This window comes from Myotis lucifugus, unplaced genomic scaffold (assembly GCF_000147115.1).
Source record: "Myotis lucifugus unplaced genomic scaffold, Myoluc2.0 scaffold_707, whole genome shotgun sequence".
Taxonomy (NCBI): Eukaryota; Metazoa; Chordata; class Mammalia; order Chiroptera; family Vespertilionidae; genus Myotis; species Myotis lucifugus.
In genome coordinates this window covers 72,024-82,408 of record NW_005871755.1, presented here as the reverse complement: position 1 = coordinate 82,408, position 10,385 = coordinate 72,024, and the positions used below count along the sequence as shown (strand labels likewise).

Below are 10,385 nucleotides of genomic sequence, written 5' to 3'. Positions count from 1 at the left end.
GCACCAAGCCTCTGGTATCTAAATAATTTTAAAAGTAAAGCTTTTGAGTTCTGTGGAATTTTCCCCTCTCATATGACAAGCCAATTTATTTAGAGATTATCAAAAATATTTCAAAAGTAGCATTTAAACCAGGAATAATATTTGTATACTGTTGCTATTCACTTTTATTAGGCAAATATGTATTCAATTACACATTCACACAATCACCCTTTCCCATCGCACTTGAGGTCACAGATCTAAGGCATTGTTTGCAAGCGGCTTTGATAATGGGCATTCAAAACAGTGGTGAATGCTCACAGTGCTTGTTCCCCGCAGGAGACAACAGAAAGCAGGCAGGCCCCCTCCCCCTCCCCTGAAGGTATTTCCCCCGGAGCTTCCACAGCTTAACTCAGATGCCCCCCAGCGAGGGCGTGTGAGTAAGTGTTCTCTCTATTGCTACAGAAGTAGGTGTGCGTGTGGCAATAAAAGCAGGAACAGGGGAGAAAAAGGACTCCTGCCGGGTTTGGGAACCGAGTGACTCCCCGGGGCGCCTGCTGACAGTGAGTCATTAGCCAGCACTGTCCACTCTGCACTGTCCATCCAGCTGGCTTACAAAGGCCCACGGGAACCCAGCTCGCGTCCTCTGCCCGGAAGAGTACCTCCTCTGCCCGTGAACTTGTGTGTGTCTTTGCCAGAAAATGAACAAACAGGAAGTGCCTTCCGTGTTCCTTTAGCGCGGACACCCGGAGCTGACGTCGTGCCCAGATGCACGTGCATTTGCGTTCGTGTCCGCTCAGCACCGAGTGTCCGCAGGAGCTTTTGCTTCGTCCGCGGAAGCCCCGCTGGCAGAGCAGCGTTGGTTCAGTTACCCGCCTGTCTGCGGGCCTCTGCTCACTGTCCGCCGTCGTAAATATCGGAGCCTCCAAGTGGTCCTGAGAGGATGGACAGGGATGACAGTTTTCCTTAAAAACCACCTGAATAAAAGCAGACGCAGCGGCGCCTCGTCGCAGGAACCTGGGCGCAGACTTGGCCAGGGCGGGGCTGCAGGCGGCCGCGGCGTCCCCAGCTCCCGGCGCGGTGCTTGCCACGCAGTAAACGCTTCAAGTTGACTGATGTTGAATCAACTTGAAAAGTCCTGAGCTCCTCAGAACTGGGAGGAACACGGAGCATTTGTGTTGGCAGGAGAGCGACGCAGGCCCGGGAGACGCGGAGGCCGCTCAGCAGCCTGTCGCAAGCACAGTTCTTTGAAGTCTGTGTTTTATCTCAAAAACTCATACAGATTTTGAATTCTGCTTTATATTAGGAATGTTTGCTCTATCACGAAAGTATTTTAAATGCTATCATAAAGTGCGATCCTTCCAGAAAAGGCTCTGTGTGTGTCCCGAAGAGGCCTGGCCGGCACACCTCCAGGCTGCTTGCATCGCTTCTGAGAAATACAAATGCCCGGTCAATTACATTCTGTTTAAGGCCTGTTGATATGCCGATGGCATCCACATTTCTGTCTCCTGCCTTTACCTTCCTCCCGGATGCGTCATCTCAGATAATGACAGCTCTGTGCCTCCAGCTGATGGGCCAACAGTTGTCGTCATCCTTGACTCGTTTCTTGCTCAGTGTATGTCCCGTCTGTGGGGAAACCCTGTTGTCTCTGTACCTGAGGGTCTCCCCTCACTGTGGTCGCTTGTGCCACCCCCACTAGGGCCACAGCCTGGCACCATCACCCCTGTTCAGTTCATTAGACGAGGAGGTCCTTGGATTGGGCTCCCTACGCCATGGGGGCCAACCCAGCAACCCCAAATCTAAGCCTCTTAGGCCCCAATGTTATGATCAAAAATGCGAAGGACAGCCAGTCGCCATCAGCCAGCAGCCGGGAGCTCCCGCCGTCCAGTAACCCCTCCTTTGCTTCCTCTTTCTCTGTGAGTTTCCCCCGCGCTCTTGTCCTCCGTGCACACTTCTGGTTTGGTGCTGCCAAATCCAAATCAATATTTGCTCAAATTCTTCATATTTCTTTTAGTTTTTTAAAAAATATATTTCTATTGATTTCAGAGAGGAAGTGGGAGGAGTAGAGAGAGAGAAACATCAATGATGAGAGAGAATCCTGGATCGGCTGCCCCCTGCACGCCCCCTACTGGGGACCGCATCCCGGGCATGTGCCCTTGGCTGGAATCGAACCTGGGACCCTTCAGTCCACAGGCCGACCCTCCATCCACTGAGCCAAACCGGCCAGGGCTCAAACCCTTAATATTCCTCCCGTGCCTCAGTTTACCTTTTAACACCTCTTGCCTGCGTCCGAGCAGTAGTGCCGTAGCTGGCCTCCCCGCGTTGGCCCTTGCCCCGCACACTCAGGCTCCATAGGGCAGCAGTGTCGCCCTGTGAACACACCTGCAGGTCATGGGGGCACCCCACCCCGCACGCACAGAGATGGCCCAGGCAAGCAGCGTGAGGGCTGAGTCCTGGGCCCTGCAGGGGCCTGCCCACCCCCCTGGGTTCCTCCCTCAGGCCACCCGCCCTCCCCCCTTGCTGTCTGTCCCAGCTGCGCTGGCCCCTGTGGTTCCTGCAGCCGGAGTGGCTGCTGCTCAGGGCTTTGCATTCACTGCTCTCGCTGCCCCCCCCACCCCAGTCCAGATGCTCCTACATTTCATTCTCTTCTTTGCTCAGAAGTCACACCTGCAGTGGCGTCTGCCCATTCCTCCTGTGCAGCTTCACACCGGCCAGGAAGCCGCCCTTCCCCTCTGGCCTGTGCTTTGCTTCATGGGTGGAAGGAATTCCTCCCCCCTCTCCCCCGCCCGCCCCCCCTAGACCGAGCTGCTGGAGGGCTCCTGGGATGGCACCTGTCACGTTACAGGCGCAGAAAATCGCGTGGAGCCTGGTCTGTCTGCAGAGCTCGGGTAGCGGCCTCCTTTAAACGTCTAGCGCCCTCTTCTTGGGGCCGCACCCTCACCCGCTCCCTCAGCGGGAAGCCCCTCTGCCTGCAGAGTGTCAGACCAGCTGTGTGTGGGCAGTACGTCCGCGGGGCCCTCCGCTTGGCCTGCGACCACCGCTCTCTCCGGCTTCAGGGACGGAGCTTCCCGTGGAGGAGAGAGAGCGGCTCCTTCCGGGCCCTCGCTTCTTCCCGGTCCCTGTCCCCGCACGTTTGCGAGTGGGAACCGGGAGCCTGGCTGGGAACTGGCCGTCCCTGCGGCACGGACTTCTCGGGCCACGGGGGTCCTCGGGCAGACGCTTCCCCGGGAGGCTGCTGATTGTGTGTGTCCTGAGGCTGGTTCCTGGCGGGCAGGACGCCTGGCCCGTGGCAGTGCTCAGGCCCTTGTGACCCGAGGCCGGGCCCCTGGACCTGACCTGATGGCTTGAGGGTTTCGCTCGGTGTGGCTCGCAGGTGGCCTTCGCGTTTACCTTCCAGAGCCGCGGGCGCGGACGTCAGAGGCCACGCAGCACGGAGCCCGTGTCTCCCCAGAACGCGCTGCTCACAGCTCACTGCCTGTTCCTGACTCTGGGAGCATCGGAGGGCTGGCCTCGCCTTCCACGCGTGCTTTTACCAGGGCCCGGGGGCTACGAGTATTTCCCTTTCTTATCCAAGTTTTTCTTTTAAAATTTGCATCTGTTTTCATTTTCTTATTAAAACGGATTGAGAAAGATTAATTTAACAGAAACGCCAGTGGGGAAATGCAGAGGAGATAGGCGATCGTGAATATTTCAGGGCTCTGTTTTCCAGCCGCCACTGCTGTGCTGACACGGTGGGTCGAGGACAGGCTGCCCGCCGATGGCCACAGTGTGCGGCCTCGGGGCCCCGCTCACCGGGGGACGTAACGTGGACGTTCGGGAAACTGCACACGCGCCAGCCCAGCGAGCAGGACTCCACGCACCAGGCAGGTCCTGTCTCTGAGGACTTCACACCATACTGTTCCGTCTCCAGACCCAACGTGTTGTTACTGGCTTTGACCTTGACCTTTAAAATAACCTGTTCTGCTTATTTAAGTAAAACATGCTCATCATAGAAAACATTTTTGGCAGATTCTCCTAGGTTTTAGGGGCAAAAGTGACCTGTGGGCTTTTAATTCAAGCCAGGATGGTGAAGTCGCGTGGAGGACTGACCGCCCCCCCCCCCCCGCTCCCCCGCCCCCAGCGCTGAGTGAAGATGGAAGCTCATGGGAAATCGGGGTCTAAACTCACCCCCGGCAGGAGGACTCCCCACTTTAGTGTCGTTGGGAAGCAGGTGGCTGCACCTGAGGGGGAGGCAGCCCGAGGTGTCATGAGAATCTGGAGGAAAGCTGTATTTTATCTTAACTATTTAAAAAAATTGTGGCGCCCGGCCGGTGTGGCTCAGTGGTTGAGCGCCGACCAATGAACCAGGAGGTCACGGTTCGATTCCTGGTCAGGGCACATGTCCAGGTTACAGGCCATCCATCAGCGATTCTCTCTCATCATTGATGTTTCTATCTCTCCCTCTCCCTTCCTGTCTGAAATCAATAAAAATAGATATTTAAGATTGTGGAAAATATATATGACATCAGGTTTACCATTGTAACCATTTTCCGTGTACGGGTCGGTGGCACGAGTACTTTCACATAAGTTCTGGTTTCCCCCTGAATTTTATTTCCAGCCAAATTGTCCCACAGACCCAACGAGTATCTCCGGCTGCAAGGCCTTACGAGGCTTCGCCTGCAGGCCCCGCGAGCTCCGTTGATGGGAGGTACGTTCATGTGCAGGCCAGGGTGATCCACCAAAGAGCTTGTGTGCACGTGTGGACACGGGCAACAAGGTGGTGCAGGCCTGGGGCCTGGGGCGGGGACAGGGACGGGCAGAAGGGGTCAGGGGGAAAAGAGGACGAGTCATACTCTCAACAATAAAGACTTAAAATAAATAAATGCGTGTGCAGGCAGCAAACAGAGCAGCTCCAGAGACGAGGAACCCGGGAGGACCGGTCCCGGGAGCTTGCTGGTGCTGCCCAGTGACAGACATAATACAATGCGGGGACCGGTTCGATGCCCTTTGCTCCAGGGAAAGCAGCGTGGACGGGTGAGTGCCGGCCGCACACCAGGAGCTTTGGGGTTCACTTCGTGTCTGTTACAGTTGATCCCGAGAACAGAGGCGTGCGCTCTGGAGAGGGTTAGAGGAGGCAGTGCGCACAGGCATGGCCGCCTGGGGCTGGGCTTCCTGGAGGCGCGGCCCTGTGTTCTGGGGCCCGGTGAGCGGCTGAAGCTGAGTGGAGGGTTGTGATGGGTGGTGTCAGGTTTCCGTGACGGGTGTTCCTGAAGTTCAGGCTGACGCAGGTTTTGATTTGTGACATGGACACATGGACGGGGCCACAGGGGCAGTATTATATGAATATATAATTCATATATTGTGGATCCTAATATATGAATTAACTGTTTCAATACCTTTAAAAGAAGTCAAGGACTAAAGAAAAGAGAAACCACAGGCAAAACATAAGGTGCAGCTTTTTTTTAATTTTTTAAATATATTTTATTGATTTCAGAGAGGAAGGGAGAGGGAGAGATAGAAGCATCAATGATGAGAGAGAATCATTGATAAGCTGACTCTTGCACGCCCCCCACTAGGGACTGAGCCCGCAACCTAGGCATGTGCCCTTGACCAGAATCAAACTCAAGACCCTTCAGTCCACAGGCCGATGCTCTATCTACTGAGCCACACCAGCCAGGGCCAGAGGTGCAGCTTTGAAACCAGCAGAAGAAAAGCGATCCAGCCGATCAAAAATACAACAAGGGGTGGAGGTGGGGGAAGGAAATAAAAAGCAAGTATATTAACTGCAAAATATGAAAAAAGTGCCCAGAGTGTAGCATGACTGTAGTTACAGTGTACATGACTGACTATCCATGGTAACGAGAAATTCTCAGACTGGCTAGGAGAACAAGATGCAAAAGTGAGTTATCTCGAAGAAACAAAAAACAAACAAAAAAAGGCCGGGAAAGGTTGAAAATAAAAGGATAGGAAAGAGATCTACTACTCAGAATGAACCAAGAGAAAACAGCGGTAACGAACAGGAAGTATATTCCGGGGAGAAGGAGGGTGTGACGTGGTGATGAAAGGAACGCTGGAACAAGAAAGTGTAGTCATCAAAACGCAGCCCGAGACGCGCAGCGGCACTCGGCAGAGCTGCAGGGCGCCCGGGTCTCAGCTGCGTTTGAAGGTTCTAGCACTTTCTCAGAAACTGGGAGCCTTGCCCTCAGAAACAAGCAGCTGTGGACAAGACCGAACAGCACAGTTACAAGCTGGAGCTGCTAGCGCTGTGTCTAAAACTGGGCGCCACAGAGAATGTGCATTTCTGAGTTTATGGGGGATGGTAATAAAAGTGAACCATGTATCACGCCATAGGAAGCCTGGATGATTTCCCAAGAATGAAAGTCATACCAGTTAGGTCTCAGTAGTGAGCAATGTAATAAGACATTACTAACAAAAGATAGCCCCCCCCCCCAAAGAATTCCTCATAGTTATAGATTAAATCACATATTTCTAAATAGCCGTTGGGTTAAAAAGGAAATAAAAATGAAATTTCGATATATTTAGAACTGAAAGAGAATGAAAACTCTGCATGTTGGAATTGTGGGATATAGTTTAACTAGTACTTAAAGGGATTTGTCATCTTAAATACATTTCTCAGTAAGCAAGAAAGGTTACAAACACGAGCCAAGTTCAACTCAGAAGTTGATAAAAAAAAGAAAAAAAAGGAACAACAAAACAAACCCAAGGAAACAATGAAGGTAGATATTGAAAGCAATAAAGCACAGAATTATAATGACACTAATTGATAGAGAAGGTTAAGAAAATCAGAAGCTGGTTCTTTGAAAGATAAATAAGACAATGTCAAAATTGTCACCAGAAGAAATAGAGAACAGGACGCGGCCCACATATGACTAGACGCTCCACGGGGATCATCACAGAACTTCTGTCCCAAACTTTCCAGGGAGAGTTTTGTGGGTGATTCCTGGTAAACGTGTAAGAAACAATCACTTCTTATCTTTTACAAGCTGATCCAGAAAATAGAAGATGGAGAGAAAGGTGCCAGCTCACTTTCTACAGCGATTGAAACCATTATCAAAATGAATGCAGGCAACACTGGACAGTAAGGAGGAAGGAAAAATATGTGTATCTCAAACAGTGCAGCAAAAGCACTTGGTAGAGTTCAACACCTACCTAGGATTTTAAACACACACACATGTAACATAGAAGGAATGGAAGGGACCTTCCTGTAGGTTACATACCAAAAACTATATCAAAGATTATAGTTAACATGCCCTGGCCGTTTTGGCTCAGTGGATAGAGCATCAGCCCGCAGACGAAAGGGTCCCGGGTTCGATTCTGTATCAAGAGCATGTACCTCGATTGCATGCTCAATCTGCCCTGGTGAGGGCACGTGCAGGAGGCAATCAATCGATGTGTTTCTCTCACATCGATGTTTCTCTCTCTGTGTCTCTCCACTTCCCTTCCACTCTCTCTAAAAATCAATGGGAAAATATCCTTGGGTGAGGATCAACCCCCCCCAAAATTTTTTTTTAAATTTTATACTGAACAGCGAAGGTGTAGATACATTCCCTGTACTACACAGAAGAAGACAAGCATACTGTGGTCAGTCCCAGGTTAGCACAGGAAGCAACAGACCAGGTTTTCAAGAGGAAAGAGATACCACGCGGTGGGTCAGATAGAAAGCTGTCGGAAGGGGCAGTTTGGGGGGACAGACTTCAAGATCACACGGCTGTAGTCACAGTCCAGGGGGCAGGGATTGCTGCCCTCTCCTTTCATTAACATTTGCTTTTCACCTCCGAAAGCTGGTCGCTAGCCACTAGATTGCAGACTCTGGCCCCACAAACACGTCTCCAGCCTTGCTTTCCACTGTCCCCTGGGGCAGGCGAACGGCCTCTACATTATCTTTCTTTTTTAAAATATATTTTTATTGATTTCAGAGAGGCAGGGAGAGGGGGAGAGATAGAATCGTCAATGGTGAGAGAGAATCATTGATCGGCTGCCTCCTGCACACCCCACACTGGGGATCGAGCCAGCAACCCAGGCACATGCCCTGACAGGAAGCGAACCATGACCTTCTGGTTCAGCCCCTGAGCCACGCCGGCGGAGCCATGCCCTTCCTTTTCCATCGCTCAGAGAGTGTGTCTAGATGACAGATCTCAGGTTGCATCCAGAACCTTAGCTGTGAAGGAGTCTGAGAACTGCAGTCCTTAGATTTCAGACTGAGCCAGAGGCAGGGAGGGAGAAATGGAGTTTGAGAGATTCAGTCAAAGTACCCACCACACCTGCCCACCGTCTCTGCTGCTCTCAGCGTGGCCTTGATGTCCAGGCGGGGGCTGCGGAGGAAGCACGGGAGGTGAGGACGGAGCCTGGGCAGGAATGGTCACTATTCGCTGTTCGCGGACAGTGTGGTCATCCCCGCCAGCAGGAGGTACTGACGGCCGGAACTAATCAGGACGGGGACATTGCTGTATGTAGGATCAGTCTGTGAGAGTCAGTGTGATTTATCTATGCTGGTAATACCCAATTAAAAACGTCATAAAACATAAGATACCACTCATCGTAATAACAGAAATTGCGGTATCTGTGAATTAAGAAGTACAATATCTCTTTAGAGAAAAATGTTAAACTCTAATAAAAGACAAAGATTATGTGAGTGACTAGAGACTTTTTATTCTCTTAGAGGTAGTATTAGGAAGGCGTCATTTCTTTCTAAATTAATCTTCAAATTCAGTTTAGTCTCTTTCAAAGTGTTACTTGTATGTTTGTAAGGACTTGATAAACTGAACCAAAGCATAAAGCAGTAGGGAACGTGGGTGGTTGGATGGAGCCGTGGGTGTCTGTGACGTGAAGGCATCCTCACTCGGGGATGGGTGACAGATGGGAGGTGATGTGTGCAGTGTCCAGAACTTGTCAGAGATGATAGCAAATCAGTGTCTAAAACCGCCAGAAACTCCTGCAAAGCAATAAGGGGTAGCGATCCCAACAGACACACGAGAAAGAGATAGGAGCACACACTTCACCAGAGTGGACCCCAAAGGCTGGCCAGCACGTGAGGAAATCATCCAATGAGCAGCAACCAGAGAAATGAGAACTGATAGGCGGCGTGGCGATCGCTGTTAGACTGGTGATCGTTAGAACGCTGACGAGCGCAGTGGGTGAGGGGAGTATGGCGTTCTCGCTTGTGGTGGGACGCGGAAGCCTGCGGCTGCATCGGGGACAGTCTGGCGTCCCTCATCACATCGGGAACACTCTCTGTGGCCCCACATTTATTCTCCTGAGTGTGTGTAAACGCCACGGACGTCGTCCATAACTGAGTAAGCGGCACGGCGCCGTTCTCTCTGGAGAGAGGCAGGAGGCTTGGGCCGTTCTGGGAGAGCAGGGGGGAGGACATGGAGGCCACACACGTGTTGCGATCGGAAGCACATGGTGTGGCAGATGTGACAAGACGAAGGCGGCGAGGCAAGGGAAGCAGCAGGATGAGATGAGTAGCGTCACCCATCATGCACTTGAATTACAAGTACATGCACACAGGACAGTATGTGGTTTGAAGAGCGCGTCCCAATCAGAAGAGACCACAGAGCACAGGGCTGCTGCCTTGGGCAGGGCTGTGGGGCGAGTATCGGGAATGGGTTTAAGAGCGAATGTATCCATCCATCCATCCGTCCATCCATCCACACATACAACCAGCGGGGGCTTTGCATGGCCATTAATAAAAAGCCTTGCGTGGCAGAGCAGGGTTAACGAGAGCCGCTGCCCCTGAGGTTAAAAGGGAAGATCACGAATCGGTGCATTTTCTCCTCATTTTTACTTTCCGCATATGGTTGAGATCTCCGTTCGCTCAGTTTCGTGTTCTGGTTTTGTGCTGACTTAGCATCCTATCTCATGGCTGACGTGCTTTGTAAGCGAGCATGTTCCGACGGACCTGGGACACCCCCTTCCGGGGGCCGTGTGTCCGTGAGAGCTGTCCCCGCTGTTGGCGTGCAGGTGGTTTCAGACCTACGAAGCGCAGAGTGACGAACATCTTCCCATGTATTCATTTGGCCTCGTCATCTGCTTGCAGAGAACAGTGCTCCGTTCACTAACTGCAGCCTCAGGCGAGCCATTTACCCCGTGTCTCCCTTCCTCCTGAGTGGCTGAGAATTCAATGGCGTCAACCTCTCCCCGGATTAGAGCGCCCGGCACATACTAACCCGCTTAATAAATGGTCGCCATTACCGCAGCGCTATTTCTAGGAACAGAAGCGCTGGGTTCATCGGTATGAACTATTCTCCTAAAGCTCATTAGTCATTGGTTCATTCGGCAAATATTTATTGAGTGCCCACTGTTTCGTCTTGGCATTTAGACAAAAATCCTTGCTCTGGTGGAACTAACCCTCGCTCAGAAGCATTTTCCAAACGTAAGCGCGGTGCGTGGCATGTTCGTGTTGGTGA

At 51.9% G+C, this 10,385-nt stretch overlaps 1 protein-coding gene across 1 annotated transcript in view; it reads left to right on the top strand.

The window, feature by feature from the left end:
- The first annotated feature begins 1,748 nt into the window (after window positions 1-1,748).
- The window catches only part of LOC106694894 (protein sidekick-1-like), a 67,800-nt gene continuing 59,163 nt past the window's right edge, over window positions 1,749-10,385 (top strand). Inside the window, exons 1-3 of the mRNA XM_023746615.1 lie at window positions 1,749-1,892; window positions 2,776-2,864; window positions 4,590-4,663. Of these exons, the coding sequence (XP_023602383.1) occupies window positions 1,749-1,892; window positions 2,776-2,864; window positions 4,590-4,663 (307 nt within the window). The remainder of the gene's footprint in view (window positions 1,893-2,775; window positions 2,865-4,589; window positions 4,664-10,385) is intronic.